We start from the raw sequence: 15,000 nt of genomic DNA, 5'->3' as shown, positions 1-15,000 counted from the left end.
ACACACACACAGTCATACACACATGCATGTGCACAGGCACACACCTGCACAGATATGCACACACACACGAATGCATGCATGCACACACACACACACACACACACACACACATGTGCACAGGCAGCCAAAAGCATGCGCTCACAAAAACTCACGTGAGCATGCCTAAAGAACACCCTGGTCTAGCACGGATTACTGGGAGCAGTGGAGCGGAGGACAAACTCCATCACGCAAGAGAGAGCCTGTCGCTCAGCTCACAGGAGGAACAAGACAAGAACAAACCCCATCACACAGCAGCCGACCCACTGGTGATCAGGTCATCACCGAACACTGAAAGGAAAACAAAAATGGTGGAAAGCAAAAGGAACTCTCTCCCGCTTGCTGTTGCTCGTTACAGAGGAATAAAATCCATTTCAGTTCTGCCATCTGTCTGCAGTTTTCAGATAATTCAACCTACACTTATTATTTTCACTCATGGTAAAATTGCAGTATAAACACACAAACGACAGGAATGCCTTAGAACATAACTACAAACACACTCTATTATGCTAAACACCTTAACACCTTAACACTCTCAACACACACACACACACGCACGCACGCACACACACACACACACACGCACGCACGCACACACGCACGCACACACAAACACACACACACACACACAGCTATCCCAGTGAACCCTGTAGGTGGGCCGCAGGTCCCCAGTTGGTGGTTGTAAAGAGGTGAGTAGGACTAAGTAGCGATAGACTAGGCGATCACAGAAACATCAATTCTTGCCGCGTCTTGGTCGGGAGATTGGTCACATTACAAGATCATGTAGCCTATGTTAGCCTACTCGTGGCGTGTCGTCAATCATACTGTCAGTGTCAGTACGGGAGTCGTAGGAGATTCCCCAAAAATTCTAACATGCTAGACTTTTGGTCGTGGAGTCATGGAACGTTACAGACTATAAATCACGGGTCGTTGAATGTCATTACCAGATGCGTTCCTCCTTCGGCGTCGTTCCCGACTTTTAATATTCGGGCATGACACTGGAAAGTTGTCGGCTACAACAAAATGGTGGCAAAATCGGGCTGAAATTGTGTAGTCAGCATAGGCCATAAGGTACCTCTCCTCTCCTCTTCTCTCCAGCACAGCTCCTCTTCTCTCCTCTCCTCTCCTCTCTTCTACAGCACATTACCTCTCTCTTCCTCTCCTCTCCTCTCATCTTCTCTCCTCTCTTCTCCTATCTTCTACATCTAATCTGGGGGCAGCCGTGGCCTACTGGTTAGCGCTTCGGACTTGTAACCGGAGGGTTGCCGGTTCGAACCCCGACAGCAGACACGGCTGAAGTGCCCTTGAGCAAGGCACCTAACCCCTCACTGCTCCCCTTGAGCAAGGCACCTAACCCTCTCACTGCTCCCCGAGCGCCGCTGTAGCAGGCAGCACACTGCGCCGGGATTAGTGTGTGCTTCACCTCACTGTGTGCTGAGTGTGTTTTACTAATTCACGGATTGGGATAAATGCAGAGACCAAATTTCCCTCACGGGATCAAAAGAGTATATATACTTATACTATCTCTTTTCCTCTCCTCTCTACATGTGGACAACACATCAGCATATCTCCTCTCCTGTCCTCTCCTCTTCTCTCCTCTCTTCTACATTTCATCTCTTTTCCTCTCCTCTCTGGATGTAAACAACACCTCTCCTCTCCTCTCTTCTACAGCACCTCTCCTCTCCTCTACAGCACCTCTTCTCTCCTCTCCTCTCCGGATGTAGACAGCACCTATCCTCTCCTCTCCTCTCCTCTCCGGATGTAGACAGCACCTATCCTCTCCTCTCCTCTCCTCTCCGGATGTAGACAGCACCTCTCCTCTCCTCTCCTCTCCAGATGTAGACAGCACCTCTCCTCTCCTCTCCTCTCCGGATGTAGACAGCACCTCTCCTCTCCTCTCCTCTCCAGATGTAGACAGCACCTCTCCTCTCCTCTCCTCTCCTCTCCTCTCCGGATGTAGACAGCACCTCTCCTCTCCTCTGGATGAGATCAGCGGCCATGACAGCAAGGTGGCCCCGTTCCTCTCCACTGCACTAACGGCCTAATGGCCCACATTTACATACTAATTACACAGCAGCTCGTCTGGGCTTTAGTGGAACACACACACACACACACACACACACAAGGTCAACTACCATCCTGGGAGCAGAGGAGCCTGTTGAAGGGTGACCATCATGAGAGATGAACTTTAACCTTTCTTAAAAATAAACACCAATAGACACATATGCACATGAAAAACTAATGCACACACACATCCAGGTGTCCACATGTCGATGCACGCAGACAAACAAATATTGGGACATAAATACATACAGTACTTACAACACACACACACACACACACACACACACACACACACACACACACACACACACACACACACACACTGTTCACTTTCCAAAACAGGTAGTATTTATCATCACCAGAACATTTAATCCAAAACAGGACTAGTTTGTTAACATCAGTACTAATAATTTCAAGGTGAAACTGCAAAACTTCACATAGTGACATAACAATTACAAACGCTGCGCGTATGTGCTCATATTTCACTGTGACTTCAGGCATAGCGGAGGCAGCTAAACCAGAGGCGCTAATGAGCGACTGCACACAGTCACAGAGACTAAGCCCCTGTTTTAATGCATTGTTAATGAGCTGCTGTATTAGCCACTCTGCTATTTATACTGCTGTTAGCCTACGCTAACGCCACTAACATGTGTGCTAATGCTAATGCTAATGCGTGATCCCTGCAGACTCAGAGCAGAGCAGCAGGTAAGGAGGAAGCTGTGGAGTTTCTCCTGTGCAGCACAGAGAGAAAGAAAGAGAGAGAAAGAGAAAGTCAAAGAGAAAGGTAGAGAAAGAGAGAGAGAGAGAGAGAGAGAGAGAGAGAGAGAGAGAAGAGAAAGTCAGAGAAAAAGGTAGAAAGAGAGAGGCCCATGGTGAACTAACTGGGTCAGATCGACAGGAATATCTAATAACCAGTGCAGGCCAGGCGTACATGTAGCACACTCAGGAAGGCATACACATAAATAAGGGCTTTAAAAAAAGAAGAATAACCAGCATACACCAGGTACAACACTGAAAAACTTGACATTATTAAAAATGAAAAGACACAACACACTGAAAATATATACATAAGGTCAAGCCTGCCATTGAAATATTTAAGCAATAAGCCCCGAGAGGCCGTTCTATATCGTGAATATAGCACAGCTGAGGGGTGTTGTTAGGCACGGAGCGGGTGAAGCGAAGTGCTGGAGTTGAGCTGAGTATGGCTGAGCGCTGGACAGAGGCTGAAGTCCCTTAAATACCCCTCACGTGAAGCAACATCTGAGTCATGCACTCTTTACCAGACATGTGCATGTTTTTGCTAAAACCTTTGATTTTTAACTTCAGAGCAAATGGAAACATTTAATTTAAATAGACATCATTACATCCTCCATGTGTGCTTTCAACAAAAAAGTTTTGCATGAAGATCCCACGCAACATTGATTCCGATTTAGATTACTAAAGAAACAGCTGGATGTTTTCCTCCAAACCTGTTACCACAGTAACATCTGTAATCACATCTGCATATGGGGCTGGGTCCTATTGTCTGAGACAAGTTTGAAGTGGCACCAGCGCTTGTTTAATTATTTCAACTGAAGAACTACTGTACATCGACAAAAAGATGTAAGATGCCAAATCAGATAAGCACATCAAGGAACACAGGCACTATTTTGGTTATTATGTAGCTGAATCTTTTATCTTTACCTTTTCCACAAAACAAAGACATGTTAATTAACTTAAAGGCTCAGATGCCAACATAGATCTTAGCTGCTGTACCTTAACTGGTTTTGCACAGTAGAGAGTCTGGCAAATTAGAAGCTGGTTGGTTTAAACACCCATCTAAAGCCCTCCACAGCAGTTAAAACTGCCTAGAGTTAGCTAGCTATCAACCCACAGAGCACAGCTCAAGTTGCTGACTTAGTAAACGTTGTGATGCAAATGTCAGAGCGACTACAGAAAGAAAATAAGTCATTTGCAACAATGTTTACTAGTGACTGGGCTCAAATCAAGCATACACAGCTACAATTGTTAATTAAAATAAAATGTGGTGATAATTAACCAATTAGTCAACACATAGCACATTTAATTCTATAAGTTGTCACTCCCTTCGCAATTAGTTCTCCTGAGGAGGAGCTGGAGTTTAAATTTTAATTACAAGATTAAAGGAGAAGTTCAAAGTATAGCACTATGCACTCCCCATACATGAGTAATGAGTAGCCACGCTATTGATTTAATTATCAGATGAATGATCGTCACCGGAGATCTGAAAAGCTGCACTAATTAATGCTTTTGCATAAATTGAGCCGTAAAGCAATTAAACCAATTTCACAACTTTAGCCCTGATGCGTAATCTGATTATTTTTAGTCTAAACTGCATGTAAATAAATAAATGCCAATGTATAGTTAACTGGCAACAGCCTAGGGCAACTAATAGATAAATAAATAGTTTTAAATATGCAAAATATTCTACTTCCTGGCAAGTACTTGGAATGGCATTAGCATAAATGCAAAGGCCTGTTTGGCTTCCATCACGCTGGGGTTTCAGTAGAGAGAGACAGAGAGAGAGAGAGAGAGAGAGAGAGAGAGAGAGAGAGAGAGAGAGAGAGAGAGAGAGAGAGAGAGAGAGAGAGAGTGTGTGTGTGTGTGTGTGTGTGTGTAGGGGGGAGGGTGTTGTAGCTCTCGCTCTGATGTGAAGGATCTGTTATAGGCTTGTCAGGTGGCTGTTCTTGCTTTAAGCGCAGTTGATATCACTTTCAAAACCCCCCTTGAAGACAAGCAGATGAGAGGTTTGGGGGGTCGCGTGTGTTGTGTGTGGTGTGAGTGTGTGGTGTGTGAGTGTGTGGTGTGTGAGTGTGTGGTGTGTGAGTGTGTGGTGTGTGAGTTTGTGATTGTGTGGTGTGTGTGTGTGTGTGTGTGTGTGTGTGTGTGTGTGTGTGTGTGTGTGTGTGTGTGCCGTTAGAAGCGGGACCACTCGTAATAATTGCCTCGGCAGGAGGAGCCCAGCCCCACTCCAGTGTAAGTGAAGCCAATTCCAGAAATAATTGGGCGAGCCGATCGAGGCTGTTATTAACCACGCAGTTTCCGCACGACACGGAGCACCGGGAGAGGGAAGGACAGCAGGCTGAAGGGGACGGTGATGGAACCCTGTCCAGCCTCGTTTAGACCCTGCTGCTTGGACTGACACTTGAATAAAGGCTGTGAAATGTGTTTTCAGCATCACATTAAACAGGCAGGAACGCTGGGGTGCTGCAGGGCCTGAGACTGCAGCATGGGCAAGAGAGCGTGGTGATGGGAAACCTGCGCGCTTGCAGGGGGTTAGGAGCAGGTTACAGGTACATAAAGAGATGGGAGAGAGAGAGAGGGAGAGAGAGAGAGAGGGGGGGGAGAGAGAGAGAGAGAGAGAGAGAGAGAGAGAAGGAGAGAGAGAGAGAGAGAGGGGGGAGAGAGGGAGAGAGAGAAAGAGAGAGAGAGAGAGAGAGAGAGAGAGAGAGAGAGAGAGAGAGAGGGAGAGAGAGAGAGAGGGGGAAATACAGAGAGATGCAAAAGATTCAAAAAATGGGAAGAGATGCAAGAGGAGAGAGAGAGGGAGAAAAAGAAAGAAAGAATGTATGTGTGAAAAAGGTAGAGATAGAGAGAAAGAGATAGAGAGAATGTCAGAGAGAAGGGTAGAGAGAGAGAGGGAGAGAAAGAGAGAGAGAGAGAGAGAAAGAGAGAGAGAACTGACTGCACTTTGCTGCAGGGAGAGCAGAGGCAGGTGATCCATCATTAGCTCGGCTGGGATCAGAGACTGGAACACCGCTGGCCAAGATCTGGCATGCACCAGTCGGATCCACAGTGGCTCAGGGGTAGAACTACAATCAGGGCTAGAACCACTGCAGATCGGTTTAGAACCGGGGCAGGTCAGGGATAGAACAGCAGCGGATCAGGCTAGAACCACTGTGGATCAAACTAGAACCAAGGCTAGAACCACTGTGGATCAGACTAGAACCACTGTGGATCAGGCTAGAACCAAGGCTAGAACCACTGTGGATCAAACTAGAACCACTGAGAATCAGGCTAAAACCACTGTGGATCAGGCTAGAACCACTGTGGATCAGGCTAGAACCACTGAGAATCAGGCTAGAACCACTGTGGATCAGGCTAGAGCTGGAGCAGATTGGGGCTGCTTTGGAGCAGCACAGTCTCCTTTGGACTTCAGAGACACATCTGGAAGAGACACTAGAATGCTCAGTGAACCGCGTGACGACCACTGCAGGGTTCTATTTACGTGTCCCATAATGAATGACATCGGGGTATGAAGACACTGTATGTGTGTATGCTTGCAAAAGAAGAAAGCGTGTTTGTACATTCTTCGTCTTCCATGACGCTGCAGGGAGAGCGTGTGTTTACGTTCTCCCGACAGTAAGCCACTGCTGTCGCCGCGTGGAGCTCGTCCGTCCTCTCCGTTTCCACCGTTCGCTTCCACGGAGCCGTTGAGCTTCCCCCGCACCGCAAATTGACATGTGCTGAAGCTCGCAGTCAATAATCTCTTTGTGTCTCTCCGCCCCAAGGTACGGTTTATTCTGGGTGCTGTGGGAAAGGGCCCTTTAGGAAGGGCTTTGCTACACGCCACATAGTCCATCCCTCCCACAAGAAAGAAGTGCCAGCGGATACAACGGAGAGCAAAAGGGAAACACGAGAGGCTAGAATGTGGGAGTGTGGGGAGCATCCTCTCTGGAATCCTCTCCGGCACGCACGCACACACACACACACAGACACACACACACATACACACATACACACACACACACACACACACAGACACAGACACAGACACAGACACAGACACAGACACAGACACAGACACACACACACACACACATACACACACACACACAGACACAGACACAGACACACACACACACACACACACACACCGCCACTGAGGGACAGAGAGCACTGTATTCTGAGATGGGTTATGGAACACTAGAGTCCTCTAGCCAGGGAATACCCATACAAACTTTTGGCAAATTTGGGATTTGCTCTGCAGGTCCGTCTGGACAAAAGGCCATTGAAGCCCATTTCCAATGTTGAGCTGAGTAAACAACTGCGTTTAAAACCTTCGTTTATAAGATTGCTACACTTCTGAAATTATTTGGTATGAGTTTAATGCACCAATTTAAGTTTAATTTCACTACTAATTACACCCCTCCTGGAAGCCGTACGTCAATGAACCTTCTCCAGACCCACTCTGAATTTAGAAGGATCTGGTGTCAACGAGGCTAGGACTCCTCCACAGTTCTCTCTCTTTCTCTCCCTCTCCCTCTCCCTCTCCCTCCCTCTCTCTGTGGTGGCGACCACACTTCTGTTGTAACTCCAAAGAATCCAACCCACACCGGGGCCCTTTTCAGCTGGGAACAGATTGCCCTTGACTTCTATTTACCACAGCATCTTCCAAGGCCAGGGAGATATGAGTGGACCCCATGAACTATGATTTCACTCAAACACATTCAAACAGATGAATGAATGTTCTAGATCTGTGACGAAGCAAGCCTGTGTTGGTATAAAAAATGTGACCGTTATCTTGCTGTAGTGCTGTAATGGTTCATTTGTGCCAATAACACAATTACACAATAGAGGAGGTGACTAATACTCTTATTGCATCTACATTCATGGCATCCAGGTAAAAAGTTCTGTATGTGCAGGCGTGTAGAGCACAAACAAACTCTCCAAAAAACTGGCACAATAGTCGGCCATAGGCTTCTATTTTAAAGTTTTCTTTCTGTAAGAGAAACTATGGAGCTTTCTCTTTGAATTTGACTTGGCTTTGAGTTTGGCTTTAAGCCTTAAAACGGCTAATTATCATCCTAATTACTTTAATAACACATATCATCCTCACACTGCCTCTCTGTAAACCTGGGCAGGTGTCTAAGCAGGTGTGGCTGACGCAGCATCCTGTGAAATCGCAGGAGGAAAACAGACATGCTACATGATGCTCCGTCACCTCTCCTGCTGCGACACACACACACACACACACACACACCTCCTGGTGAGATCTGGATACCGACACACACACACACACACACACACACACACACACACACACACACACACACACACACACACACACACACACACCTCCTGGTGAGATCTGGATACCGACACACACACACACACACACACACACACTTCCTCCTGGTGAGATCTGGGTTCTGTTGAATAGTAGGCTCACTCAGAAGTGAGGGATTAAGCTAGCCTGCGCAAGGTGTTATAGTGTGATCTATTATTAAAGCGGAGCTCTGACAGTGTTAAACATTTATTAAGGAGGAGGCTTTGGGACACAGAGAAGACAGGAGTGTGTTTTCAGGTAGGTAGATGTGTTTCTCTCATGGTGTAAGCCAACGTATAAAACCCGATGAATGACTTCATAACGGAAGTCTACATGTGATATTATATATTTGGAGAAAAAACAAATGAAAGGATAATAAAAGTGAAGAGAATAACAAGAATAAAAAGGATATAAAATCATAAAAAAAGAAAGAGAAGCAAGAAAAAGAGGACAGAAGAGTGAAATGGAGAAGAGAGGAAAAGAGAGAATGATAGAATAAAAGAAGGGGGAAGAGAAAGGGGGAAAAGAAGAGGGGAAAGGAGAGGAGGATAGAAGAGAAGAGGAGAAGAGAAGAGGGGAAAGGAGAGGAGGATAGAAGAGAAGAAGGGGGAAGAGAGGAAGGAGGACCAGCAGGGTGAAGAGGACCATAGAGGTAAATCGAGTAGAGAGGAGGAGGAGGAGAAGGGTAGGACAGGAGAGGAGAGAGGAAAGGACATAAGAGGACAGGAGAGGAGAGGAGGGGAGGATATCACTAGAAAAGAGAAGTGGAAGTCCAGGCTGACCTGTATGGCTGGAGGGTCCTGGTGCCAAACTGCAGGGCCGTGTCGTACTGGCCCAGACTGATGCAGGCGTCCAGCAGCAGGTCCAGCAGCTGCAGCAGGTAGACGTTGGAGTCGGGGACTGCACCTGTGTGTCCATCCACCAGGGCCTGGCCCTCTCTCAACAACTCAGTCCACTCTGGAGAAAGAGCCGTTAAGAAAGTCTGAGGAGGAGAGGGAGGAGGAGGAGGAAGAAAGGGAGGAGGAGAGGGAGGAGGAGGAGGAAGAAAGGGAGGAGGAGAGGGAGGAGGAGGAGGAGGAGGAGGAGGAGGAAGAAAGGGAGGAGGAGGAGGAGGAGGAGGAGAGGGAGGAGGAGGAGGAGGAGGAGGAGAGGGAGGAGGAGGAGGAGGAGAAGGAACACAGAACCAAAGAGAGAGGAAAAGAGAACAGACGCAGCAGGCACTAACAGGTTAGTTCAGAAAACAGAGCACTGGGAAGTAGAACAGGCCAGGGTTGAACAGAGCGGAGGAGAACATCACGGGGCCAGAACACAGCAGAACCAAAGAGAAGAAGACAGAAGAACCAAAGAGAAGAACATAGCAGAACCAAAGAGAAGAACATAGCAGAACCAAATAGAAGTACATAGCAGAACCAAAGAGAAGAACACAGCAAAACCAAAGAGAAGAACATAGCAGAACCAAAGAGCAGAACCAAAGAGAAGAACACAGCTGAACAGAACTAGAACAAAACTAGTCCAATGGAGCAGAACAGCACAGAATGAAGCAGAACTGAGAGGCAGAGAGCACTAGGAAGCAGGCCTGGTGTCCGCCAACACGTATGAAGGTACTTGTGCAATGCCCCGACAATCAATACAAAAACCCCTCCAACAAACCCCATTATCAGGGCACTGTCTTGGGCAAGGATACTCTGCTCCAACTGCAGGCGCTCCAGAGAGGGTAGGGCCTCTTTCAGCTTCCTCCAGACCTCCTCGGTTCCAGCCAACATATCAGCATCCTGGTCACACACAGGAGAAACACTCCAAATATCACACTCCGAATATTCAACCTTACACTAAAGACATCCAGCATCTCACCGATGACATTTATCTTTAAACTGAAGGCGTTTAACGTCATAGAAAAGGCATTTAACCTTACAGCAGACATTCAACACTAGAGGCATTAACCATCACATGAAGGACATTTAATATTGACATTTAGAATATCAGAGGTATCTCACATTACACTGACAGCATTTTAACATTACATCAAAGGCATTTTACATTACACCAAAGACATTTAGGAGAGGCAGAGAGAGAGATGGAGAGATGAAGAAGAAAATGGTAAAAAGAAGAGAAAGAGAAAATTAAGAGAGAGAGAGGGAGAGAGAGACTGAACTGCATATGGATAATGAAAGAGATCGAGAAAGAGAGATCGAGAAGGAGATCAAGATGGAAAAGGCAACTAGGATTGAGAGCAAAGAAATGCTTATTACATTAACATACTCCGAAATAAACTCAATACACACGTTGAGTTTCATCATTTAGTCAACACCATTTCAGTAAAGGAGCAGAGACAGATCAAATAGCTTGGAGGCTCAATTCCAAAAACAGCACAGACATTTTTTCACGGCCTTTGCAAAAGTAAATCCATATTTCTGGTGCTGACATTCTGCTCCTGAGAGGAGGGAAAGCCATCAGGCACGGTGCACTGACAGGCCGAGAGATCAGCGTTGGGAAACACCTTCCTCAACTCACTGAAGGGAAGCAAAGCAGGAAAAGCATCCCATAGATCACGCTCCGCTCCGCTCCACTGATGCCTGGCAACCACTCAACATTCTAGAACGTTCAGCTCCACTTGGAGACGTAATCATTGCCAAATGAGCACATCTACATTACAAACAGAGAGGACAGAGAAGGAGAGGCAGAGAGAGAGAGAGAGAGAGAGAGAGAGAGAGAAAGAAGGGAAGGAAAAGGGTATAAAAGAGAGGGGGAAGGGAAGAGAACAGAAAAAGGAAGAAAAGTAAGATTGCGCCGTGCCAGGGGACTGCAGATGTAAATTAGCAAATTGGTACAATGCATCAAATGGCAACATTTATGTGCAAAATGTAAAATTGTACATGGTCCCTAATAAATAAAACAAATAAAAAAATAAAATAAAAAAAGAAACGAGGGAGAGTGAAAGAGATAGAAGAGGACAAAAGCAAAAAAGAGAGACAGAGAGAGAGAAAGAGAGGGGGAGTGAAACATATATATAGAGAGAGAAAGAGAGAGAAAAAGGGAGAGAGCGAGGGAGAGAGAGAGATAGAGCTGGGAAGAGTGCCATGGCTGCTTTTCAGGCGCAGGTTTTAATTTAGCACATCACCAGACAGGCGTTTTCACAGCCCAGACGAGCCGTCATGCTTCTCACCGCTCCCTCGCCACGGAAACAGACAACACCGCTCGTCCTCACTGCAATATTTAGAAGGAGCCGCCACACCACGCCGCACCATGGTACCCGCATCACACCAAACCACGCCGCATCACACCGCACCACACCACACCACACCGCACCACGCCACACCACACCGCATCACACCGCACCACGCCGCATCACACCGCACCACACCGCATCACACCGCACCACGCCGCATCACACCGCACCACACCAAACCACGCCGCATCACATCACACCGCACCACGCCAAACTACGCCGCATCACACCGCACCACACCAAACCACGCCGCATCACACCGAACCACGCCGCATCACAGCAAACCACGCCGCATCACACCGCACCACGTCGCATCACACCGCATCACACCGCACCACGCCGCATCACACCGCACCACGCCGCATCACACCTGGCAAAGTTCCATGCCAGGGAAGTTAGTGGAGCTGTCCCTGAAAGACAGCTGACAGCAGGCCAGCAGACGGGAACAAGGGACTGGTGCAGGTGAGGTGTGTGCTGCTGGTTGCTGTGACACTGTGTGTGTGTGTGTGTGTGTGTGTGTGTGTGTGTGTGTGTGTGTGTGTGTGTGTGTGTGTGTGTGTGTGTGTGTGTGTGTGTGTGTGTGTGTGCGTGTGTGTGTGTGTGTGTGTGTGTGTGAGATTGAGAGGCAGACATCTGATGCTGGATGGCTCTGCTGTTTTCTGTGTGTGTGTGTGTGTGTGTGTGTGTCTGCGCTAGTTGGGGATCAAAAGCTTGGTGACAGTCGAAGTGGAACCATTTTGTGTGTGTGCCGTTCTGTGTCTGATTGGAGCGCCATCAATGGGGGAATGTGGAGCTAGACTCTGGCAGCAGCTGTTGTTAGTGAACACAGCGTCCTCTCCCAGAGCCTATAGGATCACAGTCCCCCTCTGCAGGCCACTAACAATGAGCTGGACAGGTATTGATCTTTGAGGGGGAGAAAGGGAAGTGTCTGTATTCAGCCTGGGGAAGCTAAGCTGCAGAGAGTCCATAGAAAGAGGGGCAAGAGAAGGCACTCTTCCCAGCTCTCTCTCTCTCTCCCTCTCCCTCCCTCTCTCCCTCCCTCCCTCCCTCTTAATAGTGTTGCTATTGATGATGCACTCAAACAAAGAGGGGCCCAGAACATGTGAAGTGAGAGCATCTCCCCCTCAGGTGCTCATGTGTTCAGCCTGGGGAGGCACGGATGATCATGTTGCACCAATGTAATGCTGTTTGCATTGATTGTGTTCCGTAGATATGTGATCATGCTATCACGGGTCTAACATAGATCACATGATTCCGTGAGGGAAATTCGGTCTCTGCATTTATCCCAATCCGTGAATTAGTGAAACACACTCAGAACACAGTGAACACACAGTGAGGTGAAGCACACACTAATCCCAGCACAGTGAGCTGCCTGCATCAACAGCGGCGCTCGGGGAGCAGTGAGGGGTTAGGTGCCTTGCTCAAGGGCACTTCAGCCGTGCCTACTGGTTACAAGTCCGAAGTGCTAACCAGTAGGCCACGGCTGTCCCCACATGTGATCTATGACCCATAAGTAGAGCGGTGTTTTCCAACACTATGATGGGATACATACAGACATATAAGACTTTGTTTTGGTGTGTTCAACACATGTTCAACACACAACACGAATGTTTGTTGTTTGTGGTGATGGAACGATTTTTTGAATGCTTGTGTGAAGTAACTTGCAAACTTCCTTCAGGTACCCTCAATGAAGGTGTTCACTATGGCACATGATCATGTTGGTCCCTGATTGGTGTTGACAGGTGTGTTTGGTGGGTGACAGGTGTGTTTCGTGTGTGATGGGTGCGTTTGGTGCGTGATTGGTGCGTTTGGTCCATTGTGGGTGTGTTTGGTCCATGATGGGCGTGTTTGGTGTGTCTCTGTCATTAGACATGGATCGGAGAGCAGCAGAATAGCTTGAGTCTGAATGGGGAAGGATAGCAGTACACTGAAGCCTATAATTGGCACAAACATCTTTTCAAGATGGATGCCAGCATGAAGCACTTAGTGATGGGAGAGGAGTAAAAACAAGGAAAAACAGTAACTCTGCCAGGCTCAGGGCTACCAATTACACACAGGCTAGTGGTCTGGGGCAGTGGCATCTGCCATTTGTGCACATTCCACAATATTTCACACCAGAGCCAGAGAGTGAATGGCATCGGTGAGGCAGCGATAAAAAGTCTATTTCAGGCCCAGAGACGTAAACAGAGCTGGTTCTGCAGCGCTTGGGTGTGTTTAGGATTTTGAAATGAGACGAGGAGCTAAAACGCTGCTGATGGAGAATGTATCTCCGCTGCATATATTAACACATCAAACGGCACACACACACATACACACACACACACACACATCCAAATGACAACACACATCAAACGATACACACACACACACACATCCAAATGACAACACACATCAAAAGATATACACACACACACACACACACACACACACACACACACACACACACACACACACACACACACACACAAAGAGATGCCAAACAGCAGTTTGTAGTGCTGATTGAGGGACATCTCTTTGGATTGAGAGCGAAATCAAAAACAAAACACAACAACAAGAACAACGTGGTGTGGAGTTCTGAGGAGGCGAGGACATGAGTGATTGTTGCTGGGGGGGTTGGAAATGGGGGGGGGGGGGGGGGGGGGAGATTACCGACAGTCAGCTCACTCCCCCAGAGATACCTCCTCTCTCTTCAGAGACATCAAAGCCCTGTGATGTATAACTACCAGTCTACGTGTTGACACACACACACACACACACACAAATCAATAAATGCACACACCAATACCTTATTTGATTCCACAGGAATAACATTTTCTGAATAATCCAACAGATTTATGCAGTGTTGCAGGTTCAATGGTACAATAAACATCTTTTCCAAATAAACATACTAATATATATTCACATACACACAGGGGGACCTCCCCTTCATTTCACACTCATTCTCTGCACAGAATGGCATTTCATCTGGCCAGGGGAGCCAATAAGGAGCCCAGCAGTAGGATCAGTGCAGGCTGTTTAGCCTACAGCTAGCTCTACAGATGGCTCTACAGCCGGCTGTTTAGCATTGCAGGCCGTTTTCATGAGTAGGATCATTCCACAGAACACTGGAAGTGGGTTTTCTGAGAGTTTAGAGTGTTAGGGTTTGTTGTGCGTTGTCTGGGCAACGTGAAAACCCCTTTAGAGATCCACATGAGTGGATATCGGTGCATCTCCTCAGCTTCACACAACGCAAGATGAGGAGAGTTGTGTGTGCGGGAGCAGGGCCGGAGGGTTGGCACGGGCTTTGTGATGCCCCAACAGACATGAAGCATGAAGCATGGGCTGGTTATAAATCACAGAGCTGCACTTCCTCTTGTGTGAGCATGCTCTCTCTCCTCTCTCCATCATGACAGACAGACGGTGGAAAACGCCTCCGGATTCTAACAAGACTGCCCTCTACTGGGCGACACGCGCACTGCCTGCCTTACAGCAGAAACCACGCACCACACAGCTGCCCTCCAGTCACACGAGGCCTCCATGTGTGTGTGTGTGTGTGTGTTCATGGGTATGTGTATGTGTACGTGTGTGTGTGTGTGTGTGTGTGTGTTCGGCTCTGGCCTTGATCAGG

General features: G+C 47.6%; 1 protein-coding gene across 1 annotated transcript in view; it reads right to left on the bottom strand.

Annotated features, from left to right (window-relative positions):
* smyd3 (SET and MYND domain containing 3) overlaps positions 1 to 15,000 on the bottom strand; it is a 291,990-nt gene that overhangs the window by 18,105 nt on the left and 258,885 nt on the right. Inside the window, exons 9-10 of the mRNA XM_076300384.1 lie at positions 9,852 to 9,939; positions 8,950 to 9,124 (exon numbers count right to left, since the gene is read on the bottom strand). Coding sequence (XP_076156499.1) covers positions 8,950 to 9,124; positions 9,852 to 9,939 — 263 coding nt within the window. The remainder of the gene's footprint in view (positions 1 to 8,949; positions 9,125 to 9,851; positions 9,940 to 15,000) is intronic.

This window comes from Alosa pseudoharengus, unplaced genomic scaffold (assembly GCF_046254945.1).
Source record: "Alosa pseudoharengus isolate Yale_2024_CS ecotype anadromous, Long Island Sound unplaced genomic scaffold, YU_APseudo_1.1 YU_APseudo_1.1_scf_22, whole genome shotgun sequence".
NCBI lineage: Eukaryota > Metazoa > Chordata > Actinopteri > Clupeiformes > Clupeidae > Alosa > Alosa pseudoharengus.
This window is presented reverse-complemented; position numbering and strand designations above follow the sequence as displayed.